Source organism: Lampris incognitus, chromosome 20 (genome assembly GCF_029633865.1).
Source record: "Lampris incognitus isolate fLamInc1 chromosome 20, fLamInc1.hap2, whole genome shotgun sequence".
NCBI classification, from domain to species: Eukaryota; Metazoa; Chordata; class Actinopteri; order Lampriformes; family Lampridae; genus Lampris; species Lampris incognitus.
In genome coordinates this window covers 3,054,681-3,071,183 of record NC_079230.1, presented here as the reverse complement: position 1 = coordinate 3,071,183, position 16,503 = coordinate 3,054,681, and the positions used below count along the sequence as shown (strand labels likewise).

The following is a 16,503-nucleotide window of genomic DNA, read 5'->3' as shown; positions in this document are numbered from 1 at the left end:
GAGAGAGAGAGGGAGAGAGAGCGGAAGAGCGGGGGAGGGAGAGAGAGAGGGAGAGACTTTGACTTTAAATAATACTTTAATAAAAATCACAAGAAAATTACAACACAAAGACCAACATGGTCAGTAACATCAGATTGACAGAATGCAAATCATCTCAGGACACTCCCCAAGACCAGCTCATCATCCACAATACAACCAAGTACATTTTTATAACACCACACATTGCAAAAACTTTCCAGATTGTCCGTCAATTTGAAGTAGAAAAAAATCTACTTTCAAACGAGCTCTTAACATTTTTATAAACACAAAAACAGCACCATCATCCCCAGCGTCCTCCATTCTGTTTCTTCTGCTCAGGTACACGGCCATCTTTGCACTCCCCAGAACCAAATTAAGAAGCTGCATTTGGCCTCGTTTTTCTGAGAGTACCTGTAGCTCAGAATGAACATGGGTTTGGAAAAGACCTCCCCAAACAACCCAAAACCCAAGGTCTGCAGCTCTTTTGACCAATGGTGGTTTGTACAGCACTCTCCACTCAGGACCAACACTGTCCCTCAGACCTAAGTGAGCCCTCCATGGGGTTTCAGGTTTACTATGTAATTTGTCCCCGTGCAGAACTTTAACATACATTTTGTACACTGACCTTCCGTTTGGACCCTGAAAAGAAAACACAGAGGGATTCTCACTTTTTAAAAGAGGTCCTGTACAGTCCTTAAAATCTGGGGAAATGTTCATTGAAGGGAAAACATCCCTCTCATCAGGTCTAACACAGCCATTATAATAATGGATCAACAGTGTCCGCTCACCACTTGTGAGAGCTTCTCTCCATTTGGTAAGCAGCAGAGTGATGACACGAGTTGATCTCAGTCCCAAGCGGGAGGCAAGAGGACCTGGATTTTCCATGTCTGGGCCTGCAAGCTGAACTACATGCCCCAGAGTCACCACATTCGACACACAGAACCGCTTCAGCAGAGTTGGCCCCACTCGACAGACTGCACTGAAATGGAAGCCATGTATGATCGGTTCCTGGAGCAGCCAAAACAAAGAGCCGTGTTGTCTCAGTCTCTCTTTGTTTAACAAATTCCACACCTTGAACAGCCCACAGTAGAAGTCAGGTAGGTCCCTGATGTTAAGCTGTTTCAAGTCCATCAAAACCAAAGATCTGTCCAGTCCCAGGCCACCTAGCTGACTAAGAATGGTGCAAGCCAGCGACCTCCACACTAACTCAGCAGGATATCCAAAGGAATTGAATCGAGTGCAACTGGACTTGGTATATATCCGTGAAGACGTTTCGCCTCTCATCCAAGAGGCTTCCTCGGTTCGTGCCTTTCTGACTAGACCAAGCTAGTCTGACTGGCTGGTGATGAAACTCAGATATTTATCCTCTTTGGAGTCGTTGTCAGAGCTATTGATGCACATCGATAGCTATTGATGCACATCAATAGCTCTGATAACGACGGGCGTGGCTTAACATCGGAACACAAAGAGCCACGCATATCAATACCTCTGATAACGACAGGCGTTGCTAAACATCGGAACACAAAGAGCCATGGACATCAATAGCTCTGATAACGACTCCAAAGAGGATAAATATCCGAGTTTCATCACCAGCCAGTCAGACTAGCTTGGTCTAGTCAGAAAGGCACGAACTGATGAAGCCTCTTGGATGAGAGGCGAAACGTCTTCATGGCTATATACCAAGTCCAGTTGCACTCTATTCAATTCCTTTGGATAACCATGACCTGGATGAATGAGAACATTCACAGACATGTAACTCAGCAGGACCGTACAGAAACCTTTGCAGGAACTGGAAACGGAAGGTAGCCCCCTGCTGCTCAGGTGGATCAGGCCCTGCCCTCCTTCAACCCTCGGCAGATACAGCATACACTGAGGCACCCAGTGCAGAGAGAGAGAGAGATAGAGAGAGGGAGACAGACAGGAAAGGTTTTTGTATAAATGACTTGATGGAGCCACAGTAATGATGCCTGAGAATTTATTGTTCCAGCTTACCAGTTTATACTGAAGTCTCTCTGTCTTTCTCTGTCTCTGTCTCTCTGTCTCTCTCAAAAAACAAAATGAAAGGCACAGGGTCCACGGATGCTACACTCATGTTCAGGGGTGTAGTGGCTGCTCGGCTAAAAATTGAGTTCATGTTTTTCAAACTTAGTTCAAACTTGGAAGAATTTCTTTCTATTTGGGGACATGGGGATGTGCTGTGCACTGTAGAAAACCAACTGCTTCTTCTTAACTTGTGGGAAACAAAGGGAAGGTCTGTATCTTTGTTTTTACTGTGTATGGAGATTTTTGTGTTTTCACTATGTATATGAGTACTTGTGTTAATATTGTTATCTTGATGTGAATGAAAAATTGGACCATTAAAGGCTTGGTTAAAGGTCAAGGTCTCTGTCTCTGTCTTTTTCTCTCTCTCTCTCTGTCTCTCTCCCTCTGTCTCTCTGTCTCTCAGGTCTATAGTTGGTCGGCGTTGTTTCTTCCTGATAGGAACTCTCTACATGTACCGCTGTGTCACCATGTACATCACCACCCTGCCCGTCCCTGGAAAACACATGGTCTGCGCTCCCAAGGTACACACACGCACACACACACACACCTTTTTACTCTGTGGTAGGTTAATTTTTCACTGTTTTGTGGAAATGAAGACTTGTAGTCTTAGTTTTGGTACTAGACACGTGGTTCTGGTTGTCAGAAATTGCTTTTGCTTTTGGAGCCAGATACAAAGAGACAACAATGATTAAATGACAACTATTGAATTATATAGTTGGACAGGCAACATCGGCATTATACAAAAAGAGGAAAAACAAAATGGAGAAGGGGTCAGGGAGGGAATAATAATAATAATAATAATGCATTTTATTTGTGGGCGCCTTTCAAAACACTCAAGGACACCTTACAGAACATAGTTTAAAAAAACCAGCACTGTATCAGACAGCGTAAAGTCAAAACAAAGCAGGGTAGATGTAGGAGACCGAGCCGGCAAGGATGAGGAACACAGGTGTTTTCCAGAAAAAAAGGGGTTTTATTTACCCAAAAATGCAAAAAAAAAAAAAAAAGTACTTTACAAAAGATAGAACAAAAGTCTGGGCCCATAAAAGAGGTCAAAATAACAGAACTTAAATCAAGCAATAAACTCAATATAAAGTGAGCTAACTGAAACAAACCAACCGAATGACTGCCCAACAAAAGACAAAACAGACCTCCCTAACTAGACACAAAGGGACACATATATAGTGGCTGATCAGACCAACTACACACAAGGAGGGGCGACATACAAACACTAAACACTACAGACTAAATTACAAACAAAAGAAAACAGGGCAATCAGATAACCAGTATAAATACACTCAACTTCTAACCTAACAAAATAAATCAATAAACTAATACAACCCAAAACATTAATCAACTCTAAACCAAATCCCCCCATGATGTGACCGACACTTGGTTTGGCCCAATTGGCCACTTCCTCCATAAAAGGGCTGTGCTTCCAGGGGCGGATCCTTTTGCCCAAGCCTCACAGGAAGCCCCTCGGCAGCAACAGCACCCTCTGCAATTTAGATCAGCTGTGAGGCCACAGGTGTGGCCATCACAGTAGACAATAAAAAGTTAACACAACAGATAAGTATAAAATCAACATCTGCACAAAACTCAGTGAAGTGTGGATCAGACTGAATATGCCAGTTTGAAAAGGTACGTTTTGAGATGGGATTTGAAAGTTGAAAGAGGGTCAGTGTTGCAAATTTTTTGTGGGAGAGAGTTCCATAGGCGGGGGGCAGAACGACTGAAGGCTCCAGTCCCCATGGTAGTCAAGCGGGCCGATGGTGTAGTGAGTTGGAGAGCAGAAGAGGATCTGAGAGTGTGGGAGGGCGTGCGGATATGAAAGAGTTCAAAAAGATAGGCAGGAGCTAAGTTATTAAGGGCCTTAACGTTTAGGAGCAGGATCTTGAAGTCAGTACGGTATAAAACAGGAAGTCAGTGGAGTTATTGAAGAACAGGAGTGATATGATCTATGGAAGGAGTTCTGGTAATGATACGGGCAGCTGCATTCTGGACCAATTGAAGCTTATGAAGACACTTGAGGGGAAGAACAAAAAGGATAGAATTACAGTAGTAAATACGGGACGTAACCAGGGTGTGAGTGAGTATGGCTGTGCTTTTAGGTGTACACTACCGTTCAAAAGTTTGGGATCACCCAAACAATTTCGTGTTTTCCATGAAAAGTCACACTTATTCACCACCATATGTTGTGAAATGAATAGAAAATAGAGTCAAAACATTGACAAGGTTAGAAATAATGATTTGTATTTGAAATAAGATTTTTTTTACATCAAACTTTGCTTTCGTCAAAGAATCCTCCATTTGCAGCAATTACAGCATTGCAGACCTTTGGCATTCTAGCTGTTAATTTGTTGAGGTAATCTGGAGAAATTGCACCCCACGCTTCCAGAAGCAGCTCCCACAAGTTGGATTGGTTGGATGGGCACTTCTTTGAGCAGATTGAGTTTCTGGAGCATCACATTTGTGGGGTCAATTAAACGCTCAAAATGGCCAGAAAAAGAGAACTTTCATCTGAAACTCGACAGTCTATTCTTGTTCTTAGAAATGAAGGCTATTCCATGCGAGAAATTGCTAAGAAATTGAAGATTTCCTACACCGGTGTGTACTACTCCCTTCAGAGGACAGCACAAACAGGCTCTAACAGGTACTATTTAATGAAGATGCCAGTTGGGGACCTGTGAGGCGTCTGTTTCTCAAACTAGAGACTCTAATGTACTTATCTTCTTGCTCAGTTGTGCAACGCGGCCTCCCACTTCTTTTTCTACTCTGGTTAGAGCCTGTTTGTGCTGTCCTCTGAAGGGAGTAGTACACACCGGTGTAGGAAATCTTCAATTTCTTAGCAATTCTCGCATGGAATAGCCTTCATTTCTAAGAACAAGAATAGACTGTCGAGTTTCAGATGAAAGTTCTCTTTTTCTGGCCATTTTGAGCGTTTAATTGACCCCACAAATGTGATGCTCCAGAAACTCAATCTGCTCAAAGAAGTGCCCATCCAACCAATCCAACTTGTGGGAGCTGCTTCTGGAAGCGTGGGGTGCAATTTCTCCAGATTACCTCAACAAATTAACAGCTAGAATGCCAAAGGTCTGCAATGCTGTAATTGCTGCAAATGGAGGATTCTTTGACGAAAGCAAAGTTTGATGTAAAAAAAAAATCTTATTTCAAATACAAATCATTATTTCTAACCTTGTCAATGTCTTGACTCTATTTTCTATTCATTTCACAACATATGGTGGTGAATAAGTGTGACTTTTCATGGAAAACACAAAATTGTTTGGGTGATCCCAAACTTTTGAACGGTAGTGTAAGTGACGGCGGAAGACGATTAGTATTGCGTCGGTGGAAGTATGCAGACCGAGTAACATTGTTGATGTGGGCTTCAAAAGATAATGTGCTGTCCAGGATGACACCCAGACTCTTAACCTGAGGCGATGGGGGAACTATAGAATTGTAAATAGTAAGAAAAAAACTATCAGTTTTGGCCAAAGTAGATTTAGTGCCAACTAAAAGGACCTCAGTTTTATCAATTGAGGAAGTGGTATGAAAACCAGGATTTAATTTCTAGTAAGCAGTCAGAAAGGGGTGTGGGCGGAAGAGTGGAGGTAGGTTTGGTGGATAGATAAAGCTGGGTGTCATCCACGTAGCAATGAAATTGAATGCCAAATTTCCTGAAAATGTGGCCAAGAGGTAGCAGGCAAATAATAAATAGGAGGGGTCCCAATACAGAGCCCTGGGGAACACCGGTAGTAACAGGAAAGGAGTGAGATCTCAAATTTTTAAGTTGGACAAACTGAGTGCGGCCAGAGAGATATGATCTAAACCAGTCAAGGGGGGTGCCAGTTATTCCAATTGAAGCTAATCTTTCTAGGAGGATGTTGTGTGAGATGGTATCAAAGGCTGCATTCAGATCAAGGAGAAAAAGTATGGTTAAGAGCCCAGAGTCAGCTGCCATCAAAAGATCATTAGTGATTTTCACCAATGCTGTCTCCGTACTGTGCATGGAGCAAAACCAGACTGGAATTGTTCAAACAGATTGTTGTTAATCAAGTGACTGTGTACCTGAGATGCGACTGTTCTTTCAAGTGTTTTAGAAAGAAATTGTAAATTTGAGATTGGGCGAAAATTGTTCATATTGTTGGGGTCTGCACCAGGTTTCTTGAGTATTGGAGTTATTGCAGCTGTTTTGAGAGATGAGGGAACAAGACCAGAGGTAAGGGAGGAATGTATGATATCAGTTATTAAAGAGGATAGAGAAGGTAGACAGGCTTTTACTAAATGAGTAGGAAGGGGGTCTAACTGACAGGTAGATGATTTGGATTTGCGAATAAGACCAGCTATGTCTGCAACAGTTGGGAGTTTAAAACTAGATAGTGAAGAACAGAGGGGAACATAGGATGGTGAATAAGATGAACTGTATGCAGTATTGTTTGACGAGGTCAGTTGCTGATGAATATTTTCAATTTTGGCATTAAAAAAGGTCATGAAAGCATTACATTGAGCAACTGAATACAGGTGAGGTGCGAGAGTGTCTGGTGGCCGTAAAATATTGTTTACCTTGGAAAACAGGGTTCTAGTGTTCCCTTCACCTGATCTAATTAAGTTTGCGTAATAAGATGATTTAGCTGTGGACAGAGCCTCCTTGTAATGAAGTATGTGGTCATTATACATGTCTTTATGAACAACAAGGCCAGTCTTCGTGTAAAGGCGTTCCAGGCGACGGCCTTTAGCACTAAGCTGGCGTAGTGCAGGTGTAAACCAAGAGGCAGAGTGGGTAAAGGAAACTGAGTGGGGTTTTAAAGGAGCGAGATTGTTTAAAATATTATAAAGGCCATCGTTGTAATGAGAGACCAGTTCGTCTGGGGTGGATAAACTGTCTTTGCTGGAGAGGTTATCAATTTCCCTTGTGAGAGTAGATAACTCAATATAATATTACGGAACGAGATGGAGCATGACAAATTTGTTTTGGATACTGTTAAATTAACATCGCAAGACACTAACTTGTGGTCGGAAATGGGCAAATCAGATGCATTGCAGTTAAGAGGAGTTGCACCAGAGCAGCAGATCAGACCAAGTATGTGTCCTTTAGAGCGGTGTTTCTCAACCGGGGGTCCGCGGACCCCTAGTGGTCCGTGGTGTAATTGCAAGGGGTCCGTGAAAATAAAATATCTTTAAAAAAAGATCCTATGACATTTATAGAAATAGGATTATTTTACTCAAATGTGACTGAGACCTTTATCTACCTAAACTATAAAGGGTAACAGGACTTTTTTCTCTAATTACATGTTTCACAAGTGTAATTTATTGTATTTTAATAAGAGATCTCGCTCCCGTTTGTATTGTTAAAAGTTACTGCATAAAAATTCTGTTGTTACATATATCTGAAAGTTACTGCATACATATTCTGTTTTGTTACATGTATCTGAAAGTTACTGAATAAGTATTCTGTGTTGTTACATATATCTGAAAGTTACTGAATACATATTCTGTTTTGTTACATATATCTGAAAGTTACTGCATAAGAATTCTGTTTTGTTACATATATCTGAAAGTTACTGCATAAGAATTCTGTTTTGTTAACTATATCTAAGTTACAACTGAAAGCTCTTATTTTTGCCCCAAAGAGTGAATAAATGCTATAATGCAATTTAAAATGCAGTTTCTACTGTTTCTATCAAATTGCAACCCCCTCCCCCAAGATCAGGTGGAGGGGTCCTCAGGGTAGATCAAAAATACACAGGGGGTCCAGGACCCCAAAAAGGTTGAGAACCACTGCTTTAGAGGAACCGAGTGTGGCTTTGTTTTTAGATTTTACAAAGTAATGATGAGCACTCCAGATGATTCGGGACACCAGTGGACATCTAATGGGACCATTTGGTCTGTAACAAAATAAATTAACATTTGTTGGATTTTTTAGGTAAAAGCATTTTCATTCTGTCTCATTTTGTTTGTGTTGATTTGTCCTATTGTGATTAAAATGTGCTATAACTACTGCGAGATTAACAATGAATATGTGAATTAAAGTATTTTTAAAAACCAAATCTCTCTCTTGCTCTCTGGTGTCTAGATGTTTATAAAATTACACAGTAAATGTGTCTAATAATTGATATAACTGCCATATCCCTCTGTCTGCAGCTGTATAATGACTCTACAGGGAAGATCTGGAGGATACTGAGGCTGATATCAGGAGGAGGTAGGATCACCATTCATATTATTAACCTACTTTAACTAGTTTGACCTGATGAAGCCACGGCCAAGAACACAGGACAGCTCCGAATCATCACAATCATGACAAAACTCATCATCACATCACTCATCAGATGAAACTCACATCATCACATCACTCATCACAGACGAGACTTACATCACTCATCACAGAGAAAAATCGCCATCAACACATCACTCATCACAGAAAAACCCACATCACTCAACACAGACAAAACTCACATCACATCACTCGTCACAGATGAAACTCACATCATCTCATCACATCACCCATCACAGATGAAACTCACATCATCTCATCACATCAGTCATCACAGATGAAATTCACATCATCACATCACTCATCACAGATGAAACTCACATTAATGCATCTCATCAGACAAAACTCACCATCATTACATCACTCATCACAGACGAAACTCACATCATCACAGACGAAACTCAACATCATCACATCAGTCATTACAGACAAACATCGCCATCAACACATCACTCATCACAGATGAAACTCATCATCCCATCACTCATCACATCAGTCATCACAGACGAAATTCACATCATCACATCACTCATCACAGATGAAACTCACATTAACGCATCACTCATCAGACAAAACTCACTATCATTGCATCACTCATCACAGACAACCTCACATCATCCATCACAAATCACAGACGAAACTCACATCATCACATCACTCGTCACAGACGAAATTCACATCATCACATCACTCATCACAGATGAAACTCACATTAACGCATCACTCGTCAGACAAAACTCACTATCATTGCATCACTCATTACAGACAACCTCACATCATCCATCACTCATCACAGACAAAACCCACATCATCTCATCACAGACAAAACTCACATCATCTCATCACAGGCGAAACTCCATGCAGAACCACATCTCTCTCTCCGTTCAGTTCAGAGGCTTTATTGTTGCTAAAGCACATTGTATAAGATCATTCAAGATCACAGAGATCAACATATGAGCAATACAACAATGTAAAACCTTCTTCCTCTCCCTCCTCCTCTTCCTCCTCCATTAGGGGTCACCACATTGGATCATCCGTTTCCATCTCTTCCTGTCCTTGGCAACTTCCTCTGTCAAACCAGCCACCTGCATGTCCTCCCTCACCACATCCATAAACCTCCTCTTTGGCCTTCCTCTTCTCCTCTTCCCTGGCAGCTCCATATTCAGCATCCTTCTCCCAGTATACGCAGCATCTCTCCTCCACACATGTCCACACCATCTCAATCTTGTCTCTCTTGCTTTGTCTCCAAACCGTCCAACCTGAGCTGTCCCTCTAATATACTCATTCCTAATCCTGTCCTTCTTCATCACTCCCAGTGAAAATCTTATCATCTTCAGCTCTACCACCTCATGCTGCACCTCCTGTCTTTTCATCAGTGCCACTGTCTCCAGACCATATAACAAAGCTGGTCTCACTACCATCTTGTAAACCTTCCCTTTAACTCTTGCTGGTACCCTTGTCACAAATCGCTCGACACTCTTCTCCACCCACTCCACCCTGCCTGCACTCTCTTCTGCCCTCCCTCTTGCTTTGAACAGTTAACCCCAAGTATTTAAAGTCATACACCTTCATCACATCTACTCTTCCTCACAAGTCCACTGCCCTCCCTCTCATCCGCACATATGTATTCCGTCTTGCTCCTACTGACTTTCATTCCTCTTCTCTCCAGTGCAGAAATAAGTAGCTATTAATAACAAAGGTAAATAAAGCCAATGGAAAAATGTAATAATATTTGTTGTATTTTAAAAATCCAAATGAAGACTTAAACAAAATCACGTCTTTCTTTATGACATGCTGGTATAAATTCTCCTGCCATTTATGCCGTGTTGGTCGTTTCTCCAAGAATTCTTTGAATTCGTGTTTCTGATGAAGGAAAATAAAGTCTGGGTCTCACTTAGCAAATCTGGGAAATAATTTATATCTAATTGTATTTTATTTTGGACAGTCTCTAAGAAAGTTGATTCTTGTCTCCACTTCAGCTGTTTCACTTCGAGTGCACATCAGTTTTTCTCGGTCTAACCAGTTTTCTGTGTCGACCAGTTACAGTAGCCAGTTTGTGAACACCAAATCTGTATTTACCAAAGTTTGTCTGTGTATGTTTTTTTATTTGTTTAAATCTCTGTCTGTAGGTCTATCCCTGACGGGTTCTCATCTGATGTGTGGGGATTTCTTGTACAGTGGACACACTGTCATGTTGACGCTGTCCTACCTCTTCATTAAAGAGTGTAAGTCCTCACACACTCCTCGTTACAACCGCTATAGGTCATTGAAAGGATGTGTCGGCATCCCGTGTTGGTGGGATTCGAACCTTATCTGTCTTTGAGATGAATGAACATATTTCAAATATTTAAAGTAAAATTCGTACTTAAAATATTACTTGAAATATTTTTGATCTTAGTACTTTCTTTTCAAGAAAATACCACTGAAGTAAATATCATTGCCTTCCCTGTTTGCAAATCATAGAATTGCCTTTGAGTGCCACCCCTCATTACACCACATCATTACACATCTGTAATCGGCATCATTACACATCTGTAGTCGGCATCATTACATCTGTAGTCAGCATCATTACACATCTAATCAAAGTCATTACACATCTGTAGTCAGCATCATTACACATCTGTAGGCAGCAGCGTCACCACATCTGTAGTTAGCATCATCACCACATCTGTAGACAATCATTACACATCTGTAGGCAGCATCATTACACATCTGGTGTCAGCATCATTACACATCTGTAGTCAGCACCATTACACATCTGTAGTCAGCATCATTACACATCTGTAGTTAGCATCATTACGCATCTGTAGTTTGCATAGCCTACAAGAAGATGGTTTAGTTCAGTGGTTCTCAGTCAGGTCCTTGGTTACGTCCAAGGCTGCTTGCTTTCTATTGTGCTAGGCCATTTTTTTTACAGAACTTTTTTTCTTCTAGATTCACCACGGTGGATGTGGTGGTACCGTTGGCTTTGTTGGTTACTAAGTGCCAGCGGTGTACTCTGCATCCTAATTGGTCACGAGCACTACAGTATTGATGTGGTGATTGGCTACTTTGTCACCACTAGGATCTTCTGGTGGTACCACACCATGGCCAACACACATGTAGGTATAGACACACATACAAACACAGTTTCCCTTACATAGTCAAGTCAATTTTATTTGTATAGCCCAATATTACAAATTAAAAATGTGCCTCAAGAGGCTTTACATACATGGTGTTGATAGCATGCTGACCTTTCTCTCCAGTGCTGATTGGTCAGGGGAAGATATGTGACCTAGAATCATTGTAGGCCTGCTCTACGTATACAGGTGCATCTCAAAAAATTAGAATATTGTGGAAAAGTTCATTATTTTCCGTAATTAATTCAAAAAGTGAAACTTCCATATATTCTAGATTCATTACACATAAAGTGAAATATGTCAAGCCTTTTTTGTTGTAATCTTGATTATGGCTTACAGCTCATGAAAATCAAAAATCTAGTATCTCAAAATATTAGAATATTGCATAAGACCAATCCAAAAAAGGATTTATAATACAGAAATGTCGACCTTCTGAAAGTATGTTCATTTATGCAGTCAATACTTGGTCGGGGCTCCTTTTGCAGGAATTACTGCATCAGTGCAGCATGGCATGGAGGCAGTCAGCCTGTGGCACTGCTGAGGCGTTATGGAAGCCCAGGTTGCTTTGATAGCGGCCTTCAGCTCGTCTGCATTGTTGGGTCTGGTGTCTCTCATCTCTCATCAACAATGCAGACGAGCTGAAGGCTGCCATCAAAGCAACCTTGGCTTCCATAACACCTCAGCAGTGCCACAGGCTGATTGCCTCCATGCCACTCCGCATTGATGCAGTAATTCATGCAAAAGGAGCCCTGACCAAGTATTGAGTGCATAAATGAACATACTTTCAAAAGGTCGACATTTCTGTATTATAAATCCTTTTTTTTTTATTGGTCTTATGTAATATTCTAATATTTTGAGATACTGGATTTTTGATTTTCATGAGCTGTAAGCCGTAATCATTAAGATTAAAACAAAAAAGGCTTGGCATATTTCACTTTATGTAATGAATCTAGAATATATGAAAGTTTCACTTTTTGAATTAAATTACGGAAAATAATGAACTTTTCCACAATACTCTAATTTTTTTGAGATCCACCTGTATTAAGTCTTCACCTTAAATGATGTTTGAGTTGGGGGCTCTTTGGTATAAAGGGGAAAAAATCAGAGGGAAAAGGGAGGAAAAAAAACCCTCTCCAAATTAAGGCACTCCTTAGGTTGAAATGTCTATTTTTTTTTTTAATTTATTTCTGATTTTTTCCCTTTTTTCTCCCAATTTAGTGGCCAATTGATCCCTATTTTAATTCAAACACCCACCCTCGTATTGCATGCGTTCGCCAACTGCATCTCTCCGGCCGGCAGTCTCGAAGGAAAGCGCCTCCCCACTTTCGTGACAAGGCGAATCCAAGCCGAACCACTGTTTTTCCGACACACACAGAGACGCATTCACATGACGAACACAAGCCGACTCCGCCCCCCTCCCGAAGACAGCGTTGCCAATGATTGCTGCTTCATCGAGTCCGGCCATAGTCGGATCTGACGAGACCGGGGCGCGAACCCCAGTCCCCAGTGGGCAACTGCATCGACACCAAGCCGATGCTTAGACCGCTACGCCACCGCGGACCCGAAATGTCTATTTTTTTGACATGTCCTAGATGGACTGTTAAAAATGCCCACACGTAGCAACTTGTGCCTTCTTCAGGGCATAGTACAATTGAGCTGAGGATGTTATGTGTGTATATATACTGAAAGTTAAATGGTCTCTCTGTAGCAGGCTCATATAACTCGGGAATTTGAGCTAACTGAATTTCTCTGTTTCAGGCACTGCGTCAGGCTCCTAACAACTACCTGTTGAGGACCTGGTGGAACCCTATCTTCAACTTCCTGGAGAAGAATGTGGAGACGACAGTCCCGGTCGTGTTCTCTTGGCCCGTCGCTCTGCCCAGCAGCTGCACACAGCGGTACCGCATGGTGGAGACAGGGAGAGATGAATGACATGAGGGGAAGGAGAGAGAGAGAGGGAGGGACTGGTGTTGAAAGAGAGGAGGGACTAATCTGCCTCAGCTCTTTCTGTTCTCCTTCCAATCCCTTATTTCGATGTGGAAGTCTGTGCAGTCTGGGATGAAAGGATGACAAGATGAATGAAGGAGAGATAGGAAGAGGAGAGATGAGTTAAGACATCAGTGAGGAAGAGGTGGACACGTATGGGACATTAAATGATGATGCTGATGTCGACAGGTTTTACTGAAGGTTTGACAGATTTATCAGTTTAGCCGATTTTCGGTATAGATTTTCACAATTAAATCCATCATTTCATCTGTTTACTTGGCAGAGATTTTGGATTAAAACTAGGCGACCTAAAAGCTCCAAATAATCCCAAACTTTATTTAAAAGATTTTTAATATTTGACTCGCATGTTATAGTGATCATCCTTACATTTTTTTACTCCAGTTCAGTTTCTATGGGGGTAAATGCTTTTGAAATCTCACATCCACCAAAACCGTTGGCATGACGTCAGCTGTATTTTTGTCCCATAAAGGCGACGCCTAGAAACAGAATGTAGTGGCTGGTTGCTCACATGTGCTCTAAATAGAGACCGCACAGCCATGCGCTGGTATGACCTGCATACCAGGTGGTGCTAACATGGTAACAGGATGAGGTGATGTAACAGAAGATAGACTGGCACAGAAAGAAAAGATAAAAAAGGATGAAAGAACGGTATGGCTGATATTTTGACCCAAATCTCTGATGGACCAATAAGAAACCGCCCCAAGGATTTCCATCAATGACAGACAGTGCCTCTCTGTGATGTAATATAGTGTCCTAACATAATATCTCGGTACCAGGACTGCATAGCCTGGGTGTCGGAGCCGGTTGGTGAGGTCGTCTAATTTTGGCGGTCTGCTGGTTCAGGATGAGCCTGAGTTGCCCTGAATCCTTACCAACATCAACAAGCTTCCATTTTGACCAAGAAACTCTTCTCAGAAAGAAAATATCATAGAGAAATCTTCACTCGAACCTTCAAATTAAAGAAGAAGCCGTTACTTGTTCCTGACAGTGTCGAGAAATTAACGTAAAAGAGCACTGTGAATAAAATACACCAGCCTAGTAACATCAGGAGATAACCAGCACTTTGTACAAGCAACCACCCAACCAGTTATCTTCGTGAGTCTAAAATCTGTGGATGAATTGCATCAGTTATAGAACGAACCATGACGATGTGGATTGGTGACTGTGGGACGAACGCTGCCATCAGAATCCTAATTTTGACTGAGCTGTCGCTGTGCTGGTTCTGTTTTATTTCAGAACAGAACCCAGTACCCGCTGAACACCAGTGTCATCTTAGAGACCATACTCCATATCGGCCAGTAAGAAAAGCCCTTACTTTCACCGCACTGTTTTTGCCCAATAGAAACCTGAGGAATATTTGATCCCCTATTCTCTGATGTGAACTAATAACAAATCACTTAATGTCGTCTCTTCTCATATCAACAAATGAGAACCAACATCTTCCCTCTCCATATCTCCTGTCGACCAGTTGAACACTGGCTTACAGAATCTTCTTCAACCTATAAGCGCCTGGAGGAGGGATTACATGGTGAGAAATGGATGTTGCTTCTGCTCTGTGGTATACAGGCTAACATTTCCCAGTGGGGAGATGAGCTTCCTACTTGCCACTGTTACAGCCCTTTCACATAAAACAAGAGAACTTTACAGCCTCCGATTCCCCAAGTCACCCCTGTTGATGCTCTAGTCAAACCCAAAGTGATGTGAGATTGACAACAAAACAGTTCGTATGACTCGAGTCGCACCATCCCGACCACTTCATGGACTGGATGGTGTACTCACACTGAGGCCTCCATCATGGTGCTCCTCCTTTCAAACGAACAAGTGTTAAGCTGTAAAATCGGTTCATGTTCTTAACATCATCATCGTCATGGTGACGTGGAAAGAATTGTAAACAGACTGCAATAAAACTGTTGGTGGTTGTGATTCTGGTTCACAAAACCTCTTCTGGATTATTAAGGACCTCCGTCCAACTCATACAACTCTTGGGGAAAAAAGCCTGCCCAATGTCTCAGGAGAGAGGTGCAGGCATGTGACGTGAATATGCTCAAACAACAACAACGCCCCCTGGAGAGCATGACCCTTCCATTGGAGATGTGTTGGCACAGGAAGTGATGTCAAGCCAAAGGGATTAGATTCTGGTTATGAGGCTGGTGAAAAGGTCTTTCAAACATCTTTTCAGTTGAAATGGGAAAACAAAAATTCGGAGTACTGCTCATTGAAACCAGTCGCTGTCTTGTTTGCGAGCAAAACCCAGTGTCATTCGTTTCAATTATAAATGCTAGCTAGCAATGCTAACTAGCCTTGTTTAACTAAGCTGAAGAATGGATATTTAGGTTTTCCACCGTGCCCAACAGAGCCGCCAAATTTTGAATGTCAAGAACTCATTTAAATATCAGGTTGTTTTGTCGGCCTTAAGCTACCCAAGGGTCCAATACATATTTTCCCAGTTGTACTTGTTTGTTTGCTGTTGTTGTACTTGTTGTTTTGTACTGTTAAAAGCAGTTAGAGAACTGAAACAGTCAGTTAAACCTTGTCTTTTTCACCATTAGCAGTTGTCCAGGTTATGAGTCCATCAACAGAAGACATTGTAGTGAAGCTGGAATAACAGACTTGTGTTGTGATTATTTTGGGGCATCTGTAGTACACCAGGTCAGTACATACAGCAGACAAGCTTTACCTCACTGTCCCAATGAACATATTACCGACCAGATGCTTGAAAGTACTTTTGAGCCAAAGTCCTGTGACATTAATGGAGAGTTTTGGTGCCATGTGCGTTGTCCTTGTGAAACGATGTTGTCCTTAATGCAATGAAAAGGTTCAAGTCCACATCGCCATAGATCCATTTTGGAGGAAAATGGGGAAAAAGTCCTGTGATGGTCATTGTTGAATATTCAAAAATCACAGATGACTCCATCTGTCTGCTCAGTTGTGTGTAAATATGGAAATTCTCATTTAAAATATAATTCCTTACATATAAACTCTATTATGGTAATTGAAACGGTACGGTCTGTTTCACTATGAAGCGGACTATGGAATATGAATATG

The 16,503-nt window shown here is 41.6% G+C and overlaps 1 protein-coding gene across 1 annotated transcript in view; it reads left to right on the top strand.

Moving 5' to 3' along the window:
* Window positions 1-16,003, top strand: part of LOC130130633 (phosphatidylcholine:ceramide cholinephosphotransferase 2-like) — a 16,488-nt gene extending 485 nt beyond the window's left edge. Inside the window, exons 2-6 of the mRNA XM_056300390.1 lie at window positions 2,465-2,582; window positions 8,203-8,260; window positions 10,462-10,557; window positions 11,267-11,433; window positions 13,210-16,003. Coding sequence (XP_056156365.1) covers window positions 2,511-2,582; window positions 8,203-8,260; window positions 10,462-10,557; window positions 11,267-11,433; window positions 13,210-13,383 — 567 coding nt within the window. The 5' untranslated portion in view covers window positions 2,465-2,510 and the 3' untranslated portion in view covers window positions 13,384-16,003. The remainder of the gene's footprint in view (window positions 1-2,464; window positions 2,583-8,202; window positions 8,261-10,461; window positions 10,558-11,266; window positions 11,434-13,209) is intronic.
* Window positions 16,004-16,503: the final 500 nt, after the last annotated feature.